Below are 27,728 nucleotides of genomic sequence, written 5' to 3' on the forward strand. Positions count from 1 at the left end.
AGGGACTCAGCTTTGCAGCATGGGTATGTAGCGCCCCACGGGGCAGGTGGTTAACCTACTCGTCGCCGGGCTGTTTCGGATCGGGTCAGGCGTTGTCACAGTGTGGCCTTGCTCAGTTCCGTTGCCCCGAGGCGTACAGTAAATGGTGGGGGAAGCGGGATATTGGGAAAAGTTTGTCGTGACACCATCTGTGGTATATGGCCAGGGAATAGTCTCCGCTGCCGGGTTCCTCGCTGGGGGAGGTGTTATGGCAGCCGGGATGGTGTCACTGCCCAGAGGCGAAGTGGGCCCCGGGTGGGATCATGAGGGTTTTAATGGCCGTTGGCGCCTAAGCGCTGGGCGGCAGCGCCAGTAAGGACGAGCCAACACAGTCTCTGTGGATTCAAGGTGTAGTTTACTCACAACTTCGGCTGCCAGCCTGGTCATACTAGTCACTGCCGTGATGTGCTCTGGTGAATCCCAGATCTGGTAAGGGGCAACCACCGGTGTTTTGAGAAAGAAGGAATGAGAGTCCAATTTTTAGGGTGTTCCCATTCGCAGTTAGTTACCCTGGCTGAACTCCCACTCCAAGCAACTGGCCCAGTAAAGTCCAAGTTTTTCAGAGATGTCTTGCCAGAACTATGGTCCTGGCGGGTCTGTTTTTGATGTGAGTGTGTTTGCCTATTTGTACCCCAAGTGAAACCCGCCCCCCCAGGTGGCTGGCTTCAGTGTCCGGGAAGTCCCATGATCGTATGGCCACCCCCCTGCCTACCCTGAGGCAACTCGCCCTGTCTAAAGGCTTCTAAGCTTTATGTAGTGTGTGAATGTGGAACACCGGTGATTAACCCACCCCTTACCTGAGATGAATACCGCACCTTAATTGAGGTGCCGTACCCTGTGTGGCGACCAGAGGCTCAGGGGCACCACATTCCCCCATGGCAAATGGCAGCACTCCCGGGCTGCAACAAAACACAGTTCACACCGCAATTTTTATATATGCATGTAACAGGTTAACAAGAAAACATCTTTTCCTTTTTGGGAGGCAGCAATATTTGGAAACGTTTCAAATATGTTCAACAATACCGGTCACAGGTCATCAAAACATTTCAAGTCAGAAAATATCAGCAATGAGAACACATTCTCCATATGAAAAACATTAACAATTATTCTTGCTTGGTTGCTGGTGTTTCTTCCGGAGGGCCGAGCCCAGCGACCCGACGTCAGCTGCTCATAAGACATCCTTGAGCAAAATGTCCAGCCTTTCCACAGCAACGGCAAATAGGTATTAGCACATCCACAGTACCAGAGGTAGGTTTCCTCTCAGGGACTGCTCCAATATAGTCCTATATGATAGTCTGTGTCAGCGGTTGAATCACGACTACTTCAGGCTTCAGGTTTCTTTCCACCACGGCGCTCCGGGTGATAAAAACTGCCAAGACCGAATCCCTTAAGGGCTCGAGTAGACTGAAGGCGTCAGCTCTACTGCCACAGCCAGATGGGGTGTGACTGACAGGACGCAGGTCCCATCTGCGATTCCACCCTGCAGTTGCAGCGCTGGCAGATTCTGATCTTCTTCCTTACTGAAGGAGTCTGGTATCACAGGCATCAAGGTTTCATGGGCCGGAACAACCTGGTCCCCTATATCAATGGCCATACCCTCTTCTTCCACCACCATGAGGTCATCCGAGGTGGTAGACCCCATCTCCAGCAAGGGATCCTCTGATCGCGCACTTGTTTGGGGTGCCGCCCACGACAGCACGCCCCCTTTTTTTCCCACGTGGTATTGTTAATAGCGACTGTTCTTTTTGCAAAAAAAAAACCGTTTCAACACCAAATTATCTGGTTTAACACAGTCCTGTACGCGCACAGTGGCACGATAACCTGTAGCACCCCACGGGGCAGGTGGTTAGCCTACTCGTCGCCAGGCCGTTTCGGGTCGGGTCAGGCATTTTCACAGGGTGGCCTTGCCCGGTTCCGTTGCCCCGAGGCATACAGTAAATAGTAGGGGAAGCGGGGTATTGGGAAAAGTTTGTCGTGATGCCACCTGTGGTATGTGGCCAGGGAATAGCCGCCACTGCCGGGTTCCTCGCCAGGGCAGGTGTTATGGCAGCCGGGATGGTGTCGCTCCCTTTAGGCGGAGCGGGCCCGGTGGATGATGAGAGTTTTAACCCCATAATGACCCATGACATACTGGGTACGTCATGGTGACATTGTGCTTAACGACCCATGACTCACCCAGTACGTCATGGCGAAATCGCGGTCCCGGAGCCCTGGTGAGTGCGAATGGTTCACACAAATCTTAGATTCGGGGAGGAGGGGACCTCTGCCTGACCTCAGGAAGGGTGGTGTCTCCCCCCCGGACCTACGGAGGCTGTGATTGGCTGACGAACGCTGCTCAGCTTCACTCCATCAGTGGAAGGCAGCTGAGGAGAGCGATCCCTGCAAGTGCCCTAGTAAGCCCCTTCCCCCCCAATCGGCCGCCCTGCCCCCGATCCCCTGCCACCACCGCCGATCTCCTCTATCTGCTGCAGCCCCCTCCATCTGCCACCGCTCTCCCCCATCAGCCGCTGCCCCCTCTGTGATCTGCTGCCCGCTCTCGCCCATCCTCATCTGCTGCCCCCTCAACCATCTCCCACCCTCCCCGATCTGCTGCCCGCTCTCCACCATCTCACCTCCCCGATCTGCTGCCCACTCCCCACCATCTCACCTTCCCGATCTGCTGTCCACTCTCCACCATCTCACCTTCCCGATCTGCTGCCCGCTCTCCACCATCTCACCTTCCCGATCTGCTGCCCGCTCTCTCCCATCTGTCACCCTCCCCGATCTGCTGCCCACTCTCTCCCATCTCACCCTCCTCGATCTGCTGCCCCCTCCACCATCTCTCACCCTCTGTGATCTGCTGCCCCTCCACCATCTCTCACCCTCCCTGATCTGCTGCCCGCTCTCTCTTATCTTTCACCCTCCATGATCTGCTGCCCGCTCTCCCTCATCAGCCGCTGCACCCCTCCCTGATCTGCTGCCCCCTCCACACCCTCCCTGATCTGCTGCCCCCTCCCCACCATCCCTGATCTGCTGCCCCCTCCACACCCTCTCACCCTCCCTGGTCTGCTGCCCCCCCTCCACCCCCTCTCACCCTCCCTGATCTGCTGCCCCCCCTCCACCCCCCTCACCCTCCCTGATCTGTTGCCCCCCCTCCACCCCCTCTCACCCTCCCTGATCTGCTACCCCCCCTCCACCCCCTCTCACCCTCCCCTATCTGCTGCCCCCTCCACCCCCTCACCCTCCCTGATCTGCTGCCCCCCCTCCATCCCCTCTCACCCTCCCCGATCTGCTGCCCTCCTCTCCCATCCTTTGCCGTGCACTCTCCCATCCTGCATCCATCTTTTTTTCCATCCCACCTAGCCCCCCCCCCTTTTTGCAGCACATCCGTGCTTCCTGATTTTTTTATTTATGTAAACTAAGTAAGAAGTACAAATAAACTTAGTTTAGGGCCAGTAAAATCATACTGTAGTAATCGTCAACTACAGTATTTTTTACTGAATATTGTTAGGGTCAGCTCAGTGCCACACATGAAAGCGATGCACGAGTCTCACATCGCCTCATCCGGCACGGTCGCTCTCTTCCAGACAGTGTGTGGCTGTGCCGGATGATGCGATACGAGATTCGTACATCGCTCTCACGTGTGGCACTTGCCTTAGTGTCAGTTGCAGGCTCTCATATTTTTTTTTTTCTTTTTTCTTTTTTTACTGACGTCCGTATTTTTTATTTCGCCAAACTCATTTTTTTGTATGGGGGGGGTCTAGTTTCCAAAAGGGGTCACATGTGGGGGAGCTCCATTATTTAGGCACCTCAGGGGGTCTCCAAACCCAACATGGCATCTGCTAATAATTCCAACCAATTTTGCTGTGAAATGGCGCACCTTCTCTTCTGAGCCCCGCTGTGTGCCCAAACAATTGATTTCCACCACATATGAGGTAGATGCGTACTCAGGAGAAATTGCACCATACGTTTTATGGTGCAATTTTTCCTGATACCCTTGTGAAAAAAAAGCTACCTGGTTGAAATAACAATTTTGTGGTAAAATAAAAAATATATATATATTTTCACGGCTGAACATTATAAACTTTTGTGAAGCCTCCAGGGGTTCAAAGTGCTCACTAAACATCTAGATAAATTCCATGAGGGGTCTAGTTTCCAAAATGCGGTCACTTGTGAGGATGCTCCATTGTTTAGGCACCTCAGGGGTCTCCAAACGCAACATGGCATCCGTTAATAATTCCAACCAATTTTGCTGTGAAATGGCGCTCCTTCTCTTCTGACCCCCACCGTACGGCCAAACAATTGATTTCCACCACATATGAGGTATCTATGTACTCAGGAGAAATTGCACAATACGTTTTATGGTGCATTTACCCTTGTGAAAAAAGCTACATGGTTGAAATAACAATTTTGTGGTAAAAAAAATAAAATTATTTTCATGGCTGAACATTATAAAGTTTTGTGAAGGCTCCAGGGGTTCAAAGTGCTCACTAAACATCTAGATAAATTCCATGAGGGGTCTAGTTTCCAAAATGGGGTCACTTGTGGGGGAGCTCCATTGTTTAGGCACTTCAGGGGGTCTCCAAATGCAACATCGCATCCGCTAATGATTCCAGACAATTTTGCTTTCAAAAAATCAAATGCTGCTCCTTCTCTTCCGAGTCCTGACGTGCACCCAAACAATTGATTTCCAACACATATGAGATATCAGTGTACTCAGGAGAAATTGCACAATTAATGTTATGTGAAAATGCTAAATTTTATGGCTAAAGTAACATTTTTGTGTAAAAAAGTAAAATTTTCATTTTTTCCTTCTACATTGCTTTGGTTGCTGAGAAGCTCCTAAAGGGTTAAAAAAAAACTTCTTGGATGTGGTTTTGAGCAGAGTGAGGGTTGCAGATTTTAGAATGGGGTCACTTTTGGGTATTTTCTGTCGCCTAGGTTTCTCAAATCACTCCAAATGTGATGTGGTACCCAAAAAGGTTTTTTTGTAAATTTTGTTGGAAAAAGGAGAAATTGCTGATGAACTTTGACCCCTTCTAACTTCCTAACGAAAAAAAAAATTGTTTCGAAAATTGCGCTGGTGTAACCTAGACATGTGGGAAATGTTATTTAGTAACTATTTTGTGTGACATATCTCTCAGATTTATTGGCATAAAATTTCAAATTTTGAAAATTGCGAAATTTTCTAAATTTTTGCCACATTTCTGAAATTTTCACAAATAAACGCAAAATATATCGGCCTAAATTTACCACTGACATGAAGTACAATATGTCACGAAAAAACAATGTCAGAATCGCCAGAATCCGTTGAAGCATTCCAGAGTTATAACCTCATAAAGTGACACTGGTCAAAATTGCAAAAAATGGCCGGGTCTTTAAGGTGAAAACAGGCTGGGTGCTGAAGGGGTTAATGGCCGTTGGTGCCTATGTGCTGGGCAGCGGCGCCAGTAAGGATGAGTCAACACAGTCTCTGTGGTTTCAAGGTGTAGTTTACTCACGACTTCGGCTGCCAGACCGGTCACACTGGTTACTGTCGTAATGGGCTGAAGTCAATCCCAGATCCGGTAAGGGGACACCACTTGTGTTTTGAGAGAGAAGGCATAAGAGTCCTATTTCTATGGTGTCCCCCTCCGCAGTTAGGTGCCCTGGCTGAGGTCCCGCTCCAAACCCCGTGTCCAGTTAAGTCCAAGTTTTCCAGAGATGTCTTGCCAGAACTATGGTCCTGACGGGTCTGTTTTTGATGTGAGTGTGTTGCGTCTATTTCTACCCCAAGTGGAGCCTGCTCCCCCCCAGGTGGCTGGCTTCAGTGACCGGGAAGTCCCATGATCGTATGGCTACCCCCTGCCTACCCTGAGCCAACCCACCCTATGTGAAGGCTCCTAAGCTGTATGTAGTGTGTGAATGTGGAACACCGGTGATTAATCCCTCCCTTACCTTAGATGAATACCGCACCTTAATTGAGGTGCAGTACCCTGTGACGATCAGAGCCTCAGGGGCGCCAAAGGTACTGCGGGGCCCCAAATCACCTGCCCTACTGGTGCATTATGGCAGTGGTTGGTGCATGACGCCGCACCTTTAAGGCTATTAAAAGTTAGGGACCCACAGACATTCGCTGTGACATGGCAGTGGGCTTCATACAGTCTGATGAAAATGTTAAACTAAGAACGTCATGTCCATATATATCCGTTTTACTCATTTACCTATTTTTCTAATTTTGAAAGTCAAAATCTGTTTTTCAGAATTTTTCAATTGGCCTTCACATGTTTGAAAGATAGCATACTTTTCAGAAGATTTTGTTTCTCTTACAAAGGACAAAATGATGACAGCTTAGTACAAGTTAGGCATGTCTGCCTACATGGTACATTTTTAGGCAACAGTAGTTCCAAGCTTGCCAGATGCACTATTGATTTTATTCTTGTAGGTAAATGATCATTTGCTGGCTTAAGGTTTACAAACCAAATTTGAAAAAAGTTTGGATGCTGTGTAAAAAAAATAAAGCAAGAATTAAATTATTTGGAAATATAGACATATTTTATTCAGAAAAGAATATAGAACACAGATCTGAAGTTAAAGGTTAGACATTTTTTCATTTCATTTGAAAAAGTCAACTCATTTACTTAGTGATGGTAGAAACACATCTCAAAAGGGGGGACAGGGCCATGTCTATCATTGTGTGGCATGTATTTTTTTCAGCAGTTTGTAGACATCTGGGAATAGAGGAGACCAAATTTCTGATGGTTTGGGATTCTTGTCACATTCTTATGTGATCAGAGTTCATGGGTCAACTTTCCTGGATTTTTTGTTTTGGAACGTGCCATATGTTTTCTATTGGTGAAAAATCTGGACTGTAGGTGGCCAGTTCATCACCCGAACTCTTCTGCGAAACCATGCTATTGTGATGGATGCAATATATGTTTTAGCATTGTCTTGTTGAAATATACAAGAGCTTCCCTGAAATAGACGTCTGAAGGGAGGAAGTCCTGTTCTAAAACTGCTAAATAATGCTCAGTGCTTTACAAGATGTGTAAGCTGCTCATGTGATAGGCACTGATGACCATACCATCAGAGATGCAGGCTTTTGATCTCTGCATTAATTATCTAAATGGTCTCTCTTCTCTTGGGCTCGTAGGACATGGTATTCTTAGTTTCCATGCAGAATTTCAAATTCAGACCACAGAGTAGAATTCCATGTTGCCTCAGTCTATTTTAAATGAGCTTTGTCCCAAAACCCCAGATGTGTTTCAGGATTGTGTTGATAAATGGCTTCTTCTTTGGATAATAGAGATTTAATTTGCATTTGTGGATTGCACAGTGAGCTATGTATACAGACAATAATTTCTGGAGGTATTTTTGAGCAGTGATTTGCACAACTGAATCATATCTGATTGTAATGCAGTGCAACCTGGGAACTCGTAGATCACAAGCACCTTATAGTGAACTAGTCCCTTGTGCACATGGATTTCTCCAGAATCTCTGAGTCTTTTGGTGATACTTTGTACTGTAGATGGTGAGATATTCAAATCTTCGCAATTTTACATTCAGGGACATTTTTTTTTCCAGAAATTGTTCCAAAACTTTTAGTCTGAAAATATGTCTTATATATTCTAGGTTCTTCAAAGTAGCCACCTTTTGCTTTGATTACTACTTTGCACACTCTTGCCATTATCTTGATGAGCTTCAAGAGGTAGTCACCGGAAATGGTTTTCCAACAGTCTTGAAGGAGTTCCCAGAGCACTTGTTGGCCCTTTTGCCTTCACTCTGCGGTCCAGCTCACACCAAACCATCTCGATTGGGTTGAGGTCTGGTGACTGTGGAGACCAGGTCATCTGGCGTAGCACCTTATCACTCTCCTTCTTAGTCAAATAGCCCTTACACAGCCTGGAGGTGTGTTTGCGGTCATTGTCCTGTTGAAAAATAAATGATGGTCCAACTAAAATGCAAACCGGATGGAATAGCACGCCGCTGCAAGATGCTGTGGTAGGCATTCTGGTTCTGTATGCCTTCAATTTTGAATAAATCCCCAACAGTGTCACCAGCAAAGCACCCCCACACCATCACACCTCCTCCTCCATGCTTCATGGTGGGAACCAGCCATGTAGAGTCCATCCGTTCACCTTTTCTACAAAGACACGGTGGTTGGATCCAAAGATCTCAAATTTGGACTCATCTGACCAAAGCACAGATTTCCACTGGTCTAATGTCCATTCCTTGTGTTCTTTAGCCCAAACAAGTCTCTTCTGCTTGTTACCTGTCCTTTGCAGTGGTTTCCTAGCAGCTATATTACCATGAAGGCCTGATGCACAAAGTCTCCTCTTAATAGTTGTTCCAGAGATGAGAAGGTGTGTCCAAACTTTTGGTCTGTACTGTAGGCCTGTCCCAACTCTTTTGAGATATGTTGCTGCCATCAATTTCTAAAGTCATTAATTTTTTTCAAATGAAATGGAAAACTGTCTATCTTTCAATTTTTTATATGTGATCTATGTTGTGAATAAAATATGGCTAAATAAGTTTTGCAAATCATTGCATTCTTGTTTCCTTTACATTTTACACAGTATTCCAACTTTTTTTTTAACTAGGTTTGTATATGTTCAACGTTTATACTATTTTAATAACGAAGTATAAACCTCTGTTACCACTATGTACATACCGTATAACCCTGTTAGTGTGACCTTAAGTTCTGACTACATTTTTTTAAATATACAGAATAATGTGGCTCCAAATATTTCGAATAAATAACGTCATGATATATTTGGCCTGTGGGTCTTAGTAATATCCAGGAAACATGCATTAAACATAGTATACATCATCAGGCAGAGTATGTTTGAGATCAGGAAATTGAGATTTGCCCTCTGTTTAGGTTTGCCATATATACAGTCAGGTTTTGTCTTGAAATGATTTTAGATATGTTACTACATATTGTACTTTGTCTCAATTCCAGAGAAACAGGAAAGAAAAAGTTGAAGCTTGAGGAACAGTGCCAAGAACTAAACCATAACCTCAAAATGATAGCGAATAAAACCAAAAAGATGTTGGAGGAAAAAGAAGATGTTACGAAGGAATTGGATGGGAAAAGAACATTTCTGGAAAATAAAGAGCAGGAATGTAATAATCTGACCAAAGTACTGGAGTTTTCCAAGGAAAATGAAGCAGTCGCTCTGGGAGAAAGGTTACTTCACACCTTTAGTTTCTGGTCTGTGCCGTACGCGAAGTTATTACAGCTGCAGAACATGTTGTATCCACAACACATGTTTTAAGCACTCTTTTCAAGCCATTTGCAGTCCTGCCTATAGTACCATTGTATTTTTCACTTTGATTGTACTGTTATATCATAGACTAAACCATACATTATAACGTTAGCATTCTTCCTGAAGCAGGCTACTTCTGCATGACTCTGATTTATGATCCTGTACTCATTACATTCTATTACACTAATTTCCACATTTGGATTTCTAGGGCAGCTTTCGATCTTAATCTACGTCATGCCATGATAGAGAAGCAGTCACAGCATGATGCACTTACTCGTAAACACAAAGAGAAAGACCGGGATATGCGAAATATGAAGAAATTGGAGCTACAATTTAAGTCAGCAAATGATTCCTTAATACACACACAGTCTTTATATGACAAGCATAAAGCAGAGGTATACAGTTATTATATATGGCAGAAAATAGACACTTTGGTACCAATTCATGAATGCTTTTACAGCAGAAAGCTGTCTTTAAAAGCTATGAAAAGTTGCAATTCTTTCCCCCCCAAATTTGCGACTTTTGGAATTTCATTCCAGTTTGAATCAGCTACGCTGAAATGGGTGGAGCTGGTGCGTGGCATAAAAAATGCCAGAAATGTAACTTGTATGCCAGAAATGTTACTCCGGTCCCAATTCATTAAGTAGTAGACACTAAAAATGGGCAAACGCACAGATATTCAGGTTCACTTGGTGTGGCCGGACAGGAATAAAAAAAAAGCCCGGTTCGGGACTGGACTTGATCCCAAAATTGAGCTCGGACCACAAACCCCATATATGTCTATGGGTACCGAAACTTGTGTGCTGTAAAATGGTGTTATTAAGGGCTAGGAGGATGAAAAAGGAAACAAAATGGGGATTAAAGTAGGACCGTTATACTTACCGAGTTTCCGTGTGGCTGTCACCCTGCTTCGGGTCCATTCATTAAATTTTATTTAAACCTTATCAATATGCACCGCTTACCTCGTCCATTCTCTGTGACAGCAGCTGTGATTGGCTGCAGTCAGACTGCAGACTATGATTATTTGCCTTCACACTAGCTATCTGCGTCCCGGAGTGGAGTGTAAAAATTAAACAAATAATTGGAAAAAATGGCTTAGTGTCCCCCTTATTTTGATACCCAACACAGATAAAGCAGACAGCTGGAGGCTGTAGCTCCCAACTGGGTGTGTTATCTTGACTGTATCAAACTACAATGGACCCTATATGTTTTTTTTTAATTATTTGAATTAATCATTTTTAAAAAACTGGCATGCGGTCCCCCCAAATTTTGATACCCAGCTGGGAAGGCGCATGGTTACTCGGCTATCCCCAGCCTAAAAATAGCAGACTGGAGCTGTCCCAGGAGGTGCATCCATGAGATGTGCCAATCCTGGCGCTTACCCAGCTCATCCCGATTGCCCTGAAGTGGTGGCAATCAGAGTAATATAAGGGGCTAAAGACAGCTGTGATTTGTCTAAAAATCAGTTATCATCAAGCCCGAGATTAATAATGGGGAGAGGTCTATGACAGCCCCCATTACTAATTGTGTAAAGTAAAAAGAAAAACATGCAAAACACAGAAAAATACTTTACACAGAGAAAAATACGTTAAAAAAAATCACCCTCTTTCTCTTTCTCCAATTTATTAATCTCCAAAACACCCCTATAGGTCTCACATAATCCACAGACACGACGTCCTATGTACATCTGAGGTCGCAGTGAGTGGTCACATTACAATGTGACCGATCACTGAGGCGTCAGCTACACACTGCTGGAGCCGCAGCTGTGAGAACAATGACATCAATGAGTAACCTCAGGTGAAGTTTATGAACTCACCTGACGTGAACTCAATGCTGGCTTGGGCTATGTGCGCACGTTGAGTATTTGGCTGCAGAAAAACGCACCAAAAAGACGATGCAGTTTTGATGTGTTTTTTTTCCACGAGATACAGATTTGGTACAGAATTTGTTGCAGAAATCTGCACCAAATCTGCATCTCATGGCAGAGAAAGGCATCAAAAAACGCGATTTTGATACATTTTCTGCCAGGAGATGTGGTTTTAGTGTAGAAATTTGTTGCACCAAAAACACGAACCAGTTTTGACACATTTTTCTCTAGGAGATGCTGATTTGGTACAGAAATTTGTTGCAGAAATCTGCATCTCTTGGCAGAAAACACACCAAAAAACATGATGCAGTGTTGATGCGTTTTTCTGCCATAAGATGCAAATTTGATGCAACAAATTTCTGCACCAAATTCCTGGCAGAAAAACGCATCAAAACCATGTCTCGTTTTTAATTTGTTTTTTTCTGCCAGGAGATACATAGCCTAAGCCGGTAATCTGGCACTGAATTCTTTGCGTTCACTTCAGGTGAGTTCACAGAGTTCACCTGACGTAAGTTCATTGAGTCCGCCAGAGGTCACAGCTGGGGTACAGTGGGAACCGCCAACTGTGACCTCAGGTGAACTCACTGATGTCACTGCTCTCAGAGCTGCTGCTCCGTGAGTGTGACCCTGATGCAGCAGTGATCGGTCACATTTTCTAATGTGACCTCACATTGCGATCTCACATGTAGCAGAGCCAGGATCAATGTCGGACATTGTGTCTGTTGATTCAGTTTGACCTACAGGGCCATGTTGGGGCTTAAAAAATTGGAGAAATAGGGTGTTTGTTGTTTTTTTAAATAAAGTATTTTTCTCTGTATTTTTTGTTTATTTCTTATACTTTACATGATTAGTAATGGGGGAGTTTCCTAAACCCCTCCCCAATACTAACCTCAGGCTTAATGGCAGCTGTGATTATTTTAGAAAATCACAGCTGTCATTAACACTTGATAGTACCCTGATTGTCATCGCACTAGGGCATTCGGAATGAGCCGGGTAAGCTCCAGGATTGCCACATCTAATAGATGCGCCAATTCTGGGGTGTCTTTACAGTTTGGGCTCTCCCAACACAAGGAGACGCCTCTTAAAGAATTAGCCAACTCCAACAAGATTGGCGTAGTGCAACCATGCACTATACCAGTCTTGATTAATCTTCCCCTTTTGTATTTTATTCTTGTTATATGTCAATGTTGCTGGTCCAACTTTGTTTTTCATAAACTTTATCCATAATATACACACTGCTGGTTCACCTTTTGCATTTCTTAAAAGTTTTATAGTACAAGGTGGTTGATGGCAAATTAGTGCACTGGACTGATTGATAACCAGTGTAACCAATGATATACTTTATTTATTAGAAATATATTCTAAAATAATGAAAATCTCCTAGTACAATTATACTGTCAAGTGTAGTAAGATTTGACACCTCTGCTATTATAGTTTGCTACTTTAAGTATAGAGTGGAGCTGCAGCCACGTCATGGTCAGTGTTTCTACAAGTCTCATAAATTACATTACTTTTGCTACTCCTTGCCTATCCTGTGTTAGAACATTCAGTAATTGGCATATTTATTTAGGACTGGGAGTAACCAACAATGGTGTTGATGAATCAGGCCCTGTGGGTCTGTAGACAGCTCTATGAGATGAGCAGACTTACTATTGAGTCTGTAGACCGCTATGTCTTCCGTATACAGAAGCTGCATACTTAAGAGTAGTAGTTTTGACTGATTGGTGGGGAGCTCAGGACCCAGGCCCCAGCGATTAGCAGCACCATGCTGTAGTTGTCACATGTAAAATCTTTTTTGGAATTACAATTATACTTTAAATGTTGTAAACATCTATTCCATAGTTTCACATTGCACCAGTATTGTTAATACAATTATATTAAAGAGTTGCTAGTAAAGTAGTTTTCTAATTTTGGCACTAAATTGGAATTCTGCTTCAAAAAGAATCCAGATTTTTTTTTCTAACGAAATTGATTGCATACACTTTCAAAGAATAAAGCTCTTTTCATTTTTTTGTAGATGGACATTTTCCCGAAAGATGGTGGCTTACTTATAGAAAAGAGGAAGGAATTGCGCAAAGAAGTTGAAACACTGAAAAGGCAGTTTGTACAACAGGTTGGCACATTTTGTTTATTACTATTGCATGTTATTGGAATTTTAGATCTTGTGAGATTTGTTATTATTGTCTGTAGAGACTTTGAGCTGCACATCTCAAAATATCACCCATTACTGGGTGAAATGACTGACTGATCGTATGTAATGACATGTACTGCCAGATCGCAGACTGTTCTCTACAGGGCAGATACTCAGGTCACTTTTTATTATACCAGTAGGAAGTAAGTCACTTGCTAAGCGGTTACCACTTTTAAAGCCCATCATCCATTTTAGAGATCAAAAACAAATGAATGATATTTCTCATTTACAGTCTATAAAAAATGATATGGGGAGAAGTTGTCATATATAGGCTGAATAAAAATGCCTGACTGGAATGGACAATACATGGATGCAATACTGATGACATCTACATATTATTTGTTTCTATTATGGCATGGTCTCATTCACTAAAATGCATACGTTTTTTGTTTTTTTTTTCAGGTGTTTGTGAAAGGAGTCATAGACTAAAAAGTGTCTTTACGTTATCTATTCAATAAAGGAATAGCAGATGTTCTTGAAAAACAGACTTGTGAATATGTCCTTGCCCACATGCTTAGTCACTGTCATGTGTTCTGTGTAGTGATTCTCCATTAAGTGCAGAGCAGCCATTAGCAAAGCTTTCTGCTTGCAATAGATATACTGTATATTGTCATTCAGGGTGATATTAAGAGTGGGCAAAAATCATAAAATTAATTGATTTAAAGCCACCTCCCACATTGGAAAGTCCCTTATTGTGATCAGGATTTATTATTATTATTATTATTATTATTATTATAGCGCCATTTATTCCATGACGCTTTACATGTGAAAGGGGTATACATAATAGGGACAAGTACTATAATCATAAACAATACAAGGCACAGACTAGTACAGAAGGAGAGAGGACCCTGCCCGCGAGAGCTCACAGTCTACAAGGGATGGGTGAGGATACAGTAGGTGACACAATGTATTCCCTTGCTGCAGTGTTTACTCTAGTGCAGCACCACCATAGGGGAAGTCCTACACAATCAGTGGGTTGTCTTTGATTTGCATTGAGTTACTGCTAACAACCTATAGGTCACACTGTTTTCTTCTATTTGGAGGAGTGGAGTCAAATTTTTTAAAAACTTAATGTTTATTGAACTTTTAAAGAGAAAAAGACATAGAATGGCAAATTACAATCGAAGAAATTAACTTACTCAAATTCCTGAGGGCTGTGCAGGACAATAACACAAAATGAACAGCCATACGGTAATTGTCCAAGCTGAGTATAGCAATCCAGTCATAACAGTTGACAAAGAAGGAAGAAAAATAAAGAGAAGAGCAGACGAGGAGAACAGCAAAAGAAGCGCGAAGAGAAAAGGGGAGAGGGGAAGGGAGGGAAGGCAATGTTGAGAGGTGTTCCTAGATGAGGCCCAAAGAGCGCAGGTCAGTCTTCCACGATATAGACCCAATAGTGATGCGGTGTTCTAAATTCCATACAATAAAACCAGCTTTTGTAGAAACCATCATAAGTTATCAATCGTATTAGTGAGTTCCTCCATTAACATCAACTCATTTATTTTAGTAAACTAGAGGGAGCTTGTCAGAGCGGTATCTATCATCCAGAGCAGGGGGATGCATGCTCTTGCAGTTGCGATTAAATATCTTAATATTGAATGCCTGTACGTTTTTAAAAGGATGTCATAGTGATGGAGAAGGACGAGATTCGGGCACAGATCTGGAATGAGAATTATGATTTTACACATTACTTGCTGTACTTTCCCCCAATAAGGAGAGATAAACTTGCAGGACCAAAAATGTGTAACATATCATCCTCCCCAACACGGGATTAGATAGTGTCGGTGAGTTGGGACCCTATACCAATGAGAAAGTAATTTATACCCGGCCTCATGAAAACTGAAACAGATAAATGATTTATGCATTTAGGTGAAGATACACCTCCACTGATCCTAGAGAGTAAAGCTGGGTTCACACATAGCGAGAGCGACAACGACATCGCTGTTACGTCACCATTTTCTGTGACGTAACAGCGACCTTGTAAGTCGCTGTTATGATCGCTGCTTAGCTGTCAAACACAGCGACGCAGCAGCGATCATAACGTCGCTACATGTGCAGAAAGCAGGGAGCCGCGCACACTGCTTAACGCTAGCTCCTTGCTCTCCTAGCTACAGTACACATCGGGTTAATTAACCCGATGTGTACTGCAGCTACATGTCACAGTGCAGAGAGCAGGGAGCCGTGCACACTGCTTAGCGCTGGCTCCTTGCTCTCCTAGCTACAGTACACATCGGGTTAATTAACCCGATGTGTACTGCAGCTACATGTGCAGAGAGCAGGGAGCCGCGCACACTGCTTAGCGCTGGCTCCTTGCTCTCCTAGCTACAGTAAACATAGGGTTAATTACCCGATGCGTACTGCAGCTACATGTGCACAGAGCAGGAGTCGGCACTAGCAGCAAGAGCGGCGGAGGCTGGTAACGAAGGTAAATATCGGGTAACCAGGGAAAGGTCTTCCCTTGGTTACCCGATGTTTACAGTGGTTACAGCTTTCCGTAGCTGCCAGACGCCGGCTCCTGCTCCCTGCTCGCTTCATTTCGTTGCTCTTTCGCTATCACACACAGCGATGTGTGCTTCACAGCGGGAGAGCGACGACGAAAAAAGGAAGCAGGACATTCAGCAACGAGCAACGACCTCACAGCAGGGGCCAGCTCGTTGCTGGATGTCACACACAGCGACAGCGACGGGACATCGCTGCAACGTCACAGAAAATGGTGACGTAGCAGCGACGTCGTTGTCGTCGTCGCTGTGTGTGACACCACCTTTAGAGAGGCCCAAATCGCATTTCCAGTGGATTTGAAAATTGGTGTTAGGTTGGTCTGAGGGTTCGATCAGCAAGGAGTATGAGAAAGATAAAGTGTGTAAACTGTGTAAACCTTTGCCATTTAGAGCGCCATTTTTGTAGGAAGGAAAGTAAAAAATGTGGCTAAAAAAAGAAAGCTGAGAAAAGTCAGAGAGAGAAAACGAAAAGAGCAAAGCAACGCTACCGCTAATTGCCCCAGTCAGTCTTCAATGTCTTGGAGATTTGAGGGGAAAACGCAACCACAAGGTGGACTGCCGTTGGGCATCAGACACCTATTAAATGAAAGTAATAACAGTAACAACAATCACATCCCCCAGTCATGCACAGGAGTTACCTATTCAAGGATGGGGGGAAGCACAGAAGTTTAAGTGTCTTATAGTCAAATATTTAATAAATGTGAGAACGGGAGAATGTAACCATAAAATATTTTGGTCTTAATAGCGGCAAACCACATATATTTCAGATACCTGTGAAAAATTATTCTCTGTTGCTAATCTTACATACTATTTTTGTATTTCACTTCAATGTAGCAAACACTAACTGAGGTAGAGGCACGCATATTGGCACAGTGTATAGCTGAAGAAGAACAACTTACAAAGGAACAGGGAGAATGCCGGGAAGATCTAGTAAACCTAACCCGTCTGGTGCAAATCAAAGCGGATGAGAGAGAACAAAAGTCAAGGGATTTTGTAAAAGCTCAAGTGAGTTATGTTCCTACAAATAATGCCATATTATGTTCTCAATACTAAACAAGCTAAAGGACTATAAAAGTTACCATAGTGCCTCATATAGTATAAGTGATGTCACCAAATGTGAAATTGGGGAGAAAATATCTAAAGTTAAGAGAATCTGATTGTTTTAGGAAAAATAGCCTGAAAAGACTTAATTTATTTAATTCTGGAGAACATGTACATTATTGTATGGAAATATCTAAGGCATGAAAAAAAAAAAATCTGAAGTTTGGCCGCCAAAAAATAGCGTTTTTGTCACTATTTTCCAAGACCCGTTTCGTTCTCATTTTTTTGGGATCTGTGGCTCAGTGATGGCTTATTTTTGCATCTTAAGCTGACATTTAATTATTTCATTTTTGTGTAGATACGCTGGTTTGATCGCTGTTATTGCATTTTAAAGAACTGTTGTGGCAACCAAAAACTTAATTTTGGCGTTTGGAATTTTTTTTCTTGTCACGCCGTGTACTGATCATATGAATTGATTTTATATTTTGATAGATTGGAAATTTCTGTACATGGCAATACCAAATATGTGTATATATATATATATATATATATATATATATATTTTTTTTTTTTTAACTTTTATTTTCAATGGGGCAAAAGGGGAGTGATTTGAAATTTTAGTATTTTTTTCACATTTTTTTTAAACTTTTTTTTTACATTTTTTATTTATTTTACTAGTCCCTATGGTTGACTTTATCACTGCACAGTCAGATCACCTGTGCATTTCTGCTGATCAGAGCAGCATCGCTCTGATCAGCAGAAATGCTGCTCTCGGTGGTCTGTTGGTTATCAAAGGAAGTGAGTCATGGTAGCGACAGGGGTCGTCAGCTGACCCTGCACTACCATGGCGCCCTGTGATCGTGTCACAGGGCCATCGCCACTACCCTTTAAATTGCACTGTCAGTGTTTGACAGTTCGATCTAAGGGGTTATCAGGCGTGGTTGGATCTCTAATCCACCTGTGCCTATTACCACATATATCAGCTGATCAGATCAGCAGATGTGTGGGGATTACCACGGGCTCCCTGCCGGAGCCCCCAGTAACCAGAGGGAGATGACCAAGAACGTACGAGTATGTCCTTAGTCACTAAGTGGTTAATAACCTGTCCTGGTATTGCAGTCCTCATTTTCCTTAATAAACTTGGTCGCTGTTCTCTACACTAGCTCTAGTTCAGCTATGTCCTACTTGGATACTGGAGACCAAAATTGTACACCGTGTGGCCACACTAGTGACTTGTATGGAAGCAAAACTATGCTCTCGTCATTAGCATCTATGCCTCTAATGCATCCAATTATTTTAATAACCTTGGCAGCAGCTACATGGCACTAGTCACTGAAGTTGGAAGTTGGATGTATGGGTGAACATCAAATTCAAGTCTTTTTCGGTGACAGTTTTACTCAGTGTTTTACAATTTAGTACATAATTAGACATTTTATTTTCTCTGCCCAAGTGCATGACCTTACATTTATCTACATTGAATTCAGTTGCCATTTCTCAGGCCAATCCTCCAGCTTACATAAATCCAAATGTTAAATTAAATTATCCTACTCTGTGTTGATTGCAGAGTTTACTATCATTTGTAAATATGGAAATTCTAGGTTGTATGCCCCCTACAAGGTCGTCAATAAATATGTTAAAAAGAAGCTCTTTAATGGTAATTGGTGAGACATGTTATGATGTTCTACAGTGGCATGCAAACGTTATGGCACCCCTTGTTAAAATTACTGTCATTGTGAACAGTTAAGCAAGTTGAAGAATAAATTATCTGTAAAAGGCATAAAGTTAAAGCTGACACATAACCTTTGTATTTTAGGCCAAAATATATATATAATATATATATATTAATCTTTTACGTTTTTAAATCCTTAACCCCAGAGCATGGTTTTCACCTTCATGACCAGGTCAATTTTTTTCAATTCTTACCAGTGTCACTTTATAAGGTAATAACTCTGGAACGCTTCAATGGATCCCAGTGATTCTGAGATTGTTTTTTGTGACATATTGTAAGTTATGATAGTGGTAAATTTAGGACAATATTGATTGTGCTTATTTGTGAAAATATCAGAAATTTGGTGAAAATGTTGATATTACCAACATTTTAATTTTTATGCCTTTAAACCAAAAAGTTAAATCACAGATAGTTAATAAATTACATGTCTACTTTACATTAACACAATGTTTGAAACATCGTTTTGTTGTTAGGACGTTAGAAGGGTTCAAAGTTTATCAGCAATTTCTCATTTTTCAAACAAAATTTACCAAACCATTTTTTTAGGCACCATATCACATTTGAAGTGACCTTGAAGTACCCATTCTAAAAACTGCACCCCCACAAACTGCTCAAAACTTCATCCAAGAAGTTTATTAACCCTTTAGGGGATTCAGAGGAACTAAAGCAATGTGGAATGAAAAAATGTTCCTTTAAAGACAGGGGTCTATTTGCAGATGACCTTCTTTTAACCCTTACACAACATCTCTAGTGACGCTCCCGAACCTCTCCTCTCTTGAAATAATATCTGGTCTCAATATTAATATTGATAAATCTGAAGCAATGTTTATTAATATCCCTATCTCCATGCAAGACCATATAATATCTCAATTTGGGTTCACCAAAAGGGAACATTATCTCACTTATATAGGTATAAATTTAACCATGAGTAAATCAACGCTCTTTATATGGAACTAAGCTCTTCTAATCCAGAATCTCTGGGCTCATCTCAGCAAATGGGCATCCTCCTACCCATCCTGGTTGGGATGTGTCAGTTCTATAAAAATGATAAGACTACCACGTTTCTTGTACCTATTCAGATCTCTGCCTGTAGTAATACCTAGTAAGACCTTCTCAGATATTCACTCGGTCATTTCTAAATTGTTTTGGCACGTTGAACGGCCTAGGATGTCGCAACAAACTATTTTTTTATCATAGGCGAAAAGGAGGAGTTTTGCTTCCTAATTTTTCCCTGTATTATAAGGCTGCACAAATAGCACAGTTATCTACAGTCTTGTCTTCATCTGGTAAGCCCAGATGGATACACATTGAAAATTTCCTCATTGCACCATACTCCATCTCGGGGTTAATGTGGTCGACAGGTCAGCTACCTTCTAATTTAGCCACTCTCACCATATACTTCTCACTCTCTTTCATTGGGTCTCAGATTTCAATTTAAAATCCATTCCTTCCCCTCTATTGATGTTATTTAATAACCTGATGTTTACCCAAATTCCTTTCAATGGTGGAAACTTTAAGGGAAAAGTACCATGAAACACCTTTGGACATCTACTAACTCAATTATCATTCGGAAAGATTTTATACAGAAACATAACACCGCATTGGGAGAAATGATGCTTATCAATCAGGTTCTAGATTTTGCCAAGACAACCTCTACAAGCAATAAAGCCTCACCACCCACTGCATTTGGACAAATGTGCCTATATGACCCTTTTGGTAGACGGATTATCTCACTACTATACTCCATATTAAATCTTCCCCAGCTGGTGAGAAATTAAGGTATATGGAGCAATGGGAAAATGATCTCGGATTCACTATGTCCATTGACAAATGGAATAGATACTGTGATGTTTTATCTAAAGGTAGTAATCAGACATCACTCACTGAGACATCGTTAAAAGTCCTACATAAAGCTTATTATGTCCCGGTAAATTTACATAAAATATATCCTAATGTCACGTTTAGATGTTTCAGGGGGTGCAACGCCCCAGGAGACATGAAGCATTTTTGGTGGACTTGTTCTTTGGTAAAAAACATTTTGGCAAGAGGCTAAATCCCTTATCGGGATGTTTTAGGGGAGTCTATCTGCCTTGATCCAGCAGTACTACTGTTTGGATACAGACCATCCGGACTTACTAATAAAACCTTTAATTTACTACATTTTATTACTATGGCTTCACAAATTCACATAGCTGCGTAATGGAAAACATCAGTTCTTTCTTTATCTTTACTCAAAAGAAGATTAGGTAATATAATGATTTATGAACGCATTGAAGCCACTAGGACCGAGACCATAGAGTTATTTTATGCTGTTTGGACTTGATGGATAAACTCCCATCCCGACCCCCTACAAAGCCGCTCTCTAAATGTGTCCTCCTGAGAGATACATATAGAAGAGGCGATGTTAATTGTTAACTCTAAATTGTGCCTATTTAAACATGGTTATTAATAAAACATTCTGTAATTATATGCACGGAATGTCCTCTGCTTATTGAATGATATAACTCATATAATTTTCACCAGATTATGATGTTAAACAGTGTACAAATATACCAATTACCAGGCTGTTCTTCCTAGATAAGGATCCTCCCCCTCCCTTTCCCTTTTTTTCTTTTATCCTTTTCTTTCCTTTTCATGTGTACTTATTTGAATATAAACTTTAATACTTGTGACCCCCCCTGTGATGGGAAATCATTCTGCTGGGAATGTTATATTTTATGTTGTTAAAAAATGTAATAAAACATTTTGGAAACTAAAAATGTTCCTTTTAACCCCAAATTTTGCATTTTCACAAGTGTAACCGAAGAAAATGCACCATAAAATTTGTTGTACAATTTCTCCCGAGTACGCCAATACCCCATCTGTGGTGGAAATCTACTGTATGGACGCACGGTAAGGTTCAAAAGGGAAGAAGCGCCATTTGAATCTTAGAGCACAAAATTGTATGGAATAGATAGGGGACAACATGTTGCGTTTGCAGAGCCCCTGATGTGGGTAAACAGTGGACCTCCTCCACGAGTGACTCCCATTTTTTAAACAAAGTCCTCAAGGAATTTATCTAGATTTTTGGTGAGCACCTTAAACCCCCAGGTGCTTCACAGAATATTATAACATTGAGCCGTAAAAATGAAAAAATACATTATGACCACGAAAATGTTGCTTTAACTCAAAATCTTCCATTTTCAAAAGGGTAACAAGAGAAAATACACCATAAAATTTGTTGTGCAATTTCTCCTGAGTACGCCAATACCCAATATGTGTTGGAAATCCCCTGTTTGGGCTCATGGCAGGGCTCAGAAGGGAAGGCGCGCCATTTCAGTTTGTGAACGCAAAATTCTCTAGAATAGTTAGTGGATGCCATGTTGCGTTTGCAGAGCCCCTGATGTGCCTAAACAGTGGAGCTCCCTTACAAGTGACCCCATTTTGGCAACTAGACACCTCAAGGAATTTACCTAGCTGTTTCTTGAGCACCTTCAGCTCCCAGGTGCTTCACAGAATTTTATAAAGTTGAGCCGTAAAAATAAGAAAATACTTTTTTTAACCACAAAAATGTTGCTTTAACCCCAAACGTTTCATTTTTATTAGGGTAATTAGAGATAATGGATTAAACAATTCATTGTACAATTTCTCCTGAATACGCCAATACCCCATAAGTGGTCAAAAATTACTTTTAGGGCACAGTACAAAGTGAAGAAGGGAAGGAGTGCCATATTTGAGTTAAGATTTAGTTGTAATGATGCCATGTCACATTAGCAGAGCCCCTAAGGTGCCAGAACAGCAGAAAGCCCCCATAAGTCACCCCATTTTAAAAACTGCATCTCTCATTGAATTCATCTAGGGGTGCAGTGAGCATATTGACACTACAGGTGTGTCACGAAAATTATGCTATTGGGTGGTGAAGAATAAATAATTAAATTTATACCACTAAAAGGTTGTTTTAACCCCAAATTTTCACAGGGGGAATAAGTAAAAAAAAAAAAAAAAGCCCAAAAACATCTTACACAATTTATCCTGAACGTGACAATACCGGACATGTGACTGTTCAGTAGTGTTTGGCTGCACAGATGGGCTCGGAAGGAAAGGAGAGTTATTTGATTTTTGGAGCACAAATTTTCCTAGAATAGTTTGCGGACTCCTGTTCTGGCACTTAAGCGCTCTGCAAATGCAGAAACCCCCTCAAGTGACCAACGTTTGGAAATTACATCCTTATGGGAGTTCATCTACAGGTGTAGTGATGATTTAGTCTCTGGAAAACACCCGAAAAGTCAAACGCAATGAATGTGGCAGCATTAAAAACTACAAATAAGCCCTTGTTGTGCCGATACATTGTGCCCAGCTCATGCCTCTGGAAACCTGCACCCCATAAATTAATCGGGCTCTCTTCACTACAGAAATGCGAAACATGTGGACGTTCACTGTGGTTTAGGTACATTGTCCTTCTCAGATGGGAATGGGTATGTGAATTTGGGATTGCAAATTTTGCTGGTTTTTAATTTTTTTTTTTTTTTGGGGGGGTCGTAGCCAGAGCCTTTCTGCTACCAATAACATGGAAGCCCCCAATATTTCCGTTCACAGATGACAGATCTGAGTGGGGAGTTGTGTTTTTGTGGGTTGAGTTGAATGCTATTTGGTGGCAGTTTTGGGTGCACAAAATTTTGGATCAGTTCACATTTATCCTGTGCTCTGTGATGAGCACTTACATCAGGGTTTCCATTAACATCCGAAATACGTGATTCAGGTGAAACCCTCAGTGAATCAAAAACTATAATGAAGCAACAGAGTTACTGCAGACTCTGTTTGACATCTGTTCAGCGGTGTTCGTCTTTTTTTGCTGAACGCACTTTTGTGCACTCTTAAAAAGATGGTTACTACCGGACAACAAGCCAGCCAGGAGTTCATAGTGACTCCCTCTGTTTCATTACAGTAAATTTTCCTTTTACTTGAATCATGATTTTAAGAGATTTACACGTAATCTTTGGTGTAAGCGCTCAGCATAGAGCGAATGATAAATATGAGCAGTGCCATACTGTGATCTTTGGGAGGCAGAATGAACAAATCAACAGCAGTTAAACAATTGGCTTTATTTATTTACTTTTTTTGCACATTACACCATATGGCATAAGTAATTAAGTGGTTTTATTCCTTAGGTCAGTATGATTACAGCAATACCAAATTTTAGATTTGGCTACTATCATGTTCAAAAAATGCTTTTTTTACAAAACAGTTTTTTTGCATTACTGAATCTTGAAGGTTATAGCTTTTTTATTTTTCAGCTGAAAGAGTCAAGGGAGGGCTTGCTTTTTGTGGGATGAGTTGGAATTTTTATTGGTATCCTTTTGAGCCACATAATATTTTTTTTTCACTTTCTATTTCGCGTTTTGAGAGGCAGAATAAAGAAGCAACAGCAATTCAAGATTTTCTTTTATGCCGTATTATGCTGTATTCTGAGAGCTATAGCTTTTTTATTTTTTCGCTGATGGAGCTGTATGGTGGCTTGTTTTTTTGCGGGACAAGATGATGTTTTCGGCTGTACCATTTTAATTTACATATGACTTTTTGATCTCGTTTTATTCCACTTTTCCAGCTGATGAAAAGACAGGGATAGGTGCTTTTGTTTTTACAGTGTTCTAGTGTGACAGTGTTACAGACTGGGTTGTTACGGACACAGTCATTGTTAACCCCTTCAATGCACACCATGAAAGAAAAAAGTGGCAAAAAATTATGCTTTTTCATCATACAGAATAAAACACAAATCAAAATGTTGTATGGAAATAAAAATTAAGTTGCAGAAAATGTCATCTTGTCCAGCAAAAAATAAGCCTCCACTCCACGCTCTCAGAATATAGCAATGGGGTCTTTTGAGGGAATTCTGCTCTTCTGAAACTTAGGGGCTCTCTATATGGAGTCTGTAAACTATCGTATGAAAATTTGTACTCTAAAGGGCACTTTACACGCTGCGATATCGCTATGGATATCGCTAGCGAGCGTACCCGCCCCCGTCGGTTGTGCGTCACGGGCAAATTGCTGCCTGTGGCGCACAACATCGCTAACACCCGTCACGCGGACTTGCCTTCCCTGCGACATCGCTCTGGCCGGCGATCCGCCTTCTTTCTAAAGGGGGCAGTTCATGCGGCGTCACAGCGACATCACACGGCAGCCGCCCAATAGGAGAGGAGGGGCGGAGATGAGTGGCCGGAACATGCCCACCGCCTTCCTTCCTCATTGCTGGTGGACGCAGGAAAGGAGATGTTCATCGTTCCTGCGGTGTCACACATAGCAATGTGTGCTGCCGCAGGAACGACGAACAACATCGTACCTGCAGCAGCAACGATATTTGGAAAAGGAGCGACGTGTCAACGAGCAACGATTTTTCACGTTATTGCGCTCGTTGATCGTCGCTCCTTGGTGTCACACGCTGCGATGTCGCTAACGACGCCAGATGTGCGTCATTAACAACGTGACCCCAACGATATATCGTTAGCGATGTCGCAGCGTGTAAAGCACCCTTTACAGTCAATTAGTGCTTCTTCCCTCCTGAGTCTTGCGGTGTGGCTAAGCAGTACTGTACAGCCACATGTGAGGTATTGCCACATTCAGAAAAAATTGTGTGGCACATATTGGTGCTATTTTATGTTTAATCTCTTTTTATTGAAAATTTATCACAAAAAAAGAACAAAATTACAAGCCAAATTCAGGCCCACTTGTAATACATGACCAATAAATTGCTAAAGAATAACAAAAGGGCTCTGCCGGGTCATAACACGAAAAACAATGCAATAACTCAACAATTATGTAGGATCGGATTGGTCCAGATCATGAAAAATTAGGCTAAAGGCCACGTCACACTAAGCAACATCGCTAGCAACATCGCTACTAAGGAACAACTTTTGTGACGTAGCAGCGATGTTGCTAGCGATGTTGCTGTGTGTGACATCCAGCAACAACCTGGCCCCTCCTTTGAGGTCGTTGGTTGTCGCTGAATGTCCTGGGCCATTTTTTAGTTGTTGCTCTCCCGCTGTGAAGCACACATCGCTGTGTGTGACAGCGACAGAGCAACAACTAAATGTGCAGGCAGCAGGAGCCGGCTTCTGCGGACGCTGGTAACCACGGTAAACATCGGGTAACCAAGAAGTCCTTACCTTGGTCACCCGATATTTACCTTCGTTACCAGCGTCCGCCGCTCTCAGCTGTCAGTGCCGGCTCCCTGCTCTCTGCACTCGTAGTCACAGTACACATCGGGTAATTAACCCGATGTGTACTGTGGCTAGGGGTGCAGGGAACAGGGAGCCGGCACTGGCAGTGTGAGAGCGGCGGACGCTGGTAACGAAGTTAAATATCGGGTAACCAAGGTAAGGGCTTCTTGGTTACCCGATGTTTACCGTGGTTACCAGCATCTGCAGAAGCCGGCTCCTGCTGCCTGCACACGTAGCAGAGTACACATCGGGTAATTAACCCGATGTGTACTGTGGCTAGGTGTGCAGGGAGCCAGCACTAAGCGGTATGCGCTGGTAACCAAGGTAAATATTGGGTTGGTTACCCGATATTTACCTTAGTTACCAAGTGCAGCATCGCTTCCACGCGGCGCTGGGGGCTGGTCACTGGCTGCTGGTGAGATCTGCCTGTGTGACAGCTCACCAGCAACCCGTGTAGCGACGCTCCAGCGATCCCTGCCAGGTCAGGTTGCTGGTGGGATCGCTGGAGCGTCGCTTAGTGTGACATCTCACCAGCGACCTCCTAGCAACTTACCAGCGATCCCTATCAGGTTGTATCGTTGTTGGGATCGCTGATCGAAGTTGTTTAGTGTGACTGGGCCTTAACAGTCATCATCCAGATTAAAGAGGACTATCTAGTCCCATCAAAAAGGTTACAGAACAAGCCAAGAGGAAAAAAGTTAAGGAAGAGGAAAATGTAGATAAAAGGATTAAGGAAATATTACTACCATGGTTACCCATTTCCCTTTGTGAAAATGTAAAATCTGAGGCTAAAACCAATTTTTTTCTGGAAAAAACATAATTAATTTTTTTCTGGTAAAAACATAATTAATTTTTCTTCGTCCAATGGTATAAAATTCTGTGACACACAAATACTGTCAATATGATCATTGCACCCCTAGATTAATTCATTGAGGGCTATAGTTTGTAAGATGGGGTTAATTATGTGGGGTTCTGCTGCTCTGGTATCTCAGGAATTTTGCCAATGGGACATGGCAACTGCAAACCAATCCAGCAACATTTGAAGTTCAGCATGGCACTCTTTCCTTTATGAGATTTGCACTGTACCTTAAAAGTAGTTTTCGACTACTTATGGGGTATTGGCATACGCAGGAGAAATTGCACAACAAATTGTAATAGTGTTCATTTTCTCCCATTACCCCTTTTGAAAATTAAAAACTTGGGGCCAAAACAACATTTTGCAGAAAAAAATGGTTTTATTTACTTAGCCCAATGTTATACCACTCTGTGAATCGCCTCATAAAAATGCTCACGAATCCTCTTGGTGAATTCCTGGAGAGGTATAGTTTACAAAATGGGGTCACTTTTGGGGGCTTCTGCTGTTTTCACATGTCAGGAGACCTGCAAACGTGCCATTGTGTCCACCATCAATTCCAGTCAAAACGGCGCTCCTTCCCTTCTGAGTTGTGCCGCACACACAAACATTAGTTTTCCACCACATATGGGGTTGTCCTTGTGAAAATAAAAAATACGGGAATAAAGCAAAATTTGTGAGGGAAAAATGTGAATTTTTAACTTCACAGCTCAACATTATCAAATTCTTTGAAGCACCTGGGGATTCAAGGTGCTCAGCAAACATCTAGATAAATTCCTTGAAGGGTCTAGTTTCCACAGTGAGTTGACTTGTGGGGGTTTCCACTGATTAGGCACATCAGGAGCTCTGCAAATGCGACGTGGCATCCGCTAACGATTCCAGATGAATTTGCACTCCAAAAGTCAAATGGTCCTCCTTCGCAATTCTCTCAATTTTCTCCAAATTTCCAATATTTTCACAAATAAATGCAAAAACAACATAAATTTACCCTAACATAAAGTACAATATGTCCCAAAAAAACCAATCTCAGAATCACCTGGATCCATTGAAGCGTTCCAGTATTATTACCACATAAAGTGACTCTGCTCAG

The 27,728-nt window shown here is 42.3% G+C and overlaps 1 protein-coding gene across 1 annotated transcript in view; it reads left to right on the forward strand.

Moving 5' to 3' along the window:
* CCDC146 (coiled-coil domain containing 146) overlaps nucleotides 1–27,728 on the forward strand; it is a 234,020-nt gene that overhangs the window by 150,007 nt on the left and 56,285 nt on the right. The window contains exons 8-11 of the mRNA XM_075345195.1: nucleotides 8,960–9,187; nucleotides 9,475–9,661; nucleotides 13,151–13,246; nucleotides 16,657–16,827. Of these exons, the coding sequence (XP_075201310.1) occupies nucleotides 8,960–9,187; nucleotides 9,475–9,661; nucleotides 13,151–13,246; nucleotides 16,657–16,827 (682 nt within the window). The remainder of the gene's footprint in view (nucleotides 1–8,959; nucleotides 9,188–9,474; nucleotides 9,662–13,150; nucleotides 13,247–16,656; nucleotides 16,828–27,728) is intronic.

The sequence above is a fragment of the Anomaloglossus baeobatrachus genome, chromosome 4, assembly GCF_048569485.1.
Source record: "Anomaloglossus baeobatrachus isolate aAnoBae1 chromosome 4, aAnoBae1.hap1, whole genome shotgun sequence".
Taxonomy (NCBI): Eukaryota; Metazoa; Chordata; class Amphibia; order Anura; family Aromobatidae; genus Anomaloglossus; species Anomaloglossus baeobatrachus.